The sequence below is a fragment of the Guillardia theta genome, assembly GCF_000315625.1.
Source record: "Guillardia theta CCMP2712 unplaced genomic scaffold GUITHscaffold_114, whole genome shotgun sequence".
In the NCBI taxonomy this organism is placed as follows: domain Eukaryota; class Cryptophyceae; order Pyrenomonadales; family Geminigeraceae; genus Guillardia; species Guillardia theta.
This window is the reverse complement of record NW_005434560.1, coordinates 102049-102838: the sequence shown is the minus strand read 5'-3', so window position 1 is coordinate 102838 and position 790 is coordinate 102049. Positions and strand designations below refer to the sequence as shown.

Sequence of the window (790 nt, the reverse complement as noted above, 5' to 3'; positions counted from 1 at the left end):
CCCTGTGAGGGTGTACCTTCAGGATACCCCTCTCGAACAGACCCTGCTTCACCACCGCGTCCGTCACATAGGGGATTGTGCTGTACCAGAGCACATCCGGGTTCACCGCCGCCAGCGTGCCGGGGCTCGCCGCCCCCGGCGGCCTCGCCCGGATCGTCTCATACTCGAACCACTCTCGGAACCCGCACATGCCGTGGCGCGGGAGGAACTCCGGGACGACCTGCCAGGGGGAGTACCCCTAGCGATTCTTCACCGCACTTCTCCGAGTGGGAGTGCATCTCCACAGGGTAGCCCACCTTGTTCCGCATCAGGACATAGCCATCCACGCACCTGCCCCATGCGGAACAGACCTGCCCGGAGTCCCTGCAATGATGGTTCTGGTAGCACTGCAGCGGCGCCGAGCCCTGCACGGCGCAAACCCCGTCCCTCTCCTCCCCGCGGGACTCGGACCACGACCTCAGGCAGCGCACGGCCGCGCCGTGCAGGGCAGGCCAGTCTGTGTCGTTGCGACTAGTCCTGAGTGGTAGCTGCCCGCAGCCAGGACCCCACTCCGGCACCGTCCCCTCCGGGAGCTCGTACCTTCCAAACGTTTGTCCACTCGCAGGCCAAACCGCCGTCGCCGTCGCCCCCTTTGACATCTCCGGGATCCAGTGATGCATACTGCCAGATGACGGGGGGGTGTGCTTCCCAATCCTCTCTTGCATCTGGACACTGGTCCCAGCCACCCGCAACCCCCGTCTGAATGTAATCCGTAGTATCTCCCGGGACGAAGCGCCCGATGGGCTGGGTA

The 790-nt window shown here is 65.2% G+C and overlaps 1 protein-coding gene across 1 annotated transcript in view; it reads right to left on the bottom strand.

Annotated features, from left to right (window-relative positions):
* GUITHDRAFT_117652 (hypothetical protein) overlaps nucleotides 1–704 on the bottom strand; it is a gene marked incomplete at both ends in the record, with an annotated part of 9320 nt that extends 8616 nt beyond the window's left edge. The window contains 2 exons of the mRNA XM_005823067.1: nucleotides 17–238; nucleotides 297–704. Coding sequence (XP_005823124.1) covers nucleotides 17–238; nucleotides 297–704 — 630 coding nt within the window. The remainder of the gene's footprint in view (nucleotides 1–16; nucleotides 239–296) is intronic.
* Nucleotides 705–790: the final 86 nt, after the last annotated feature.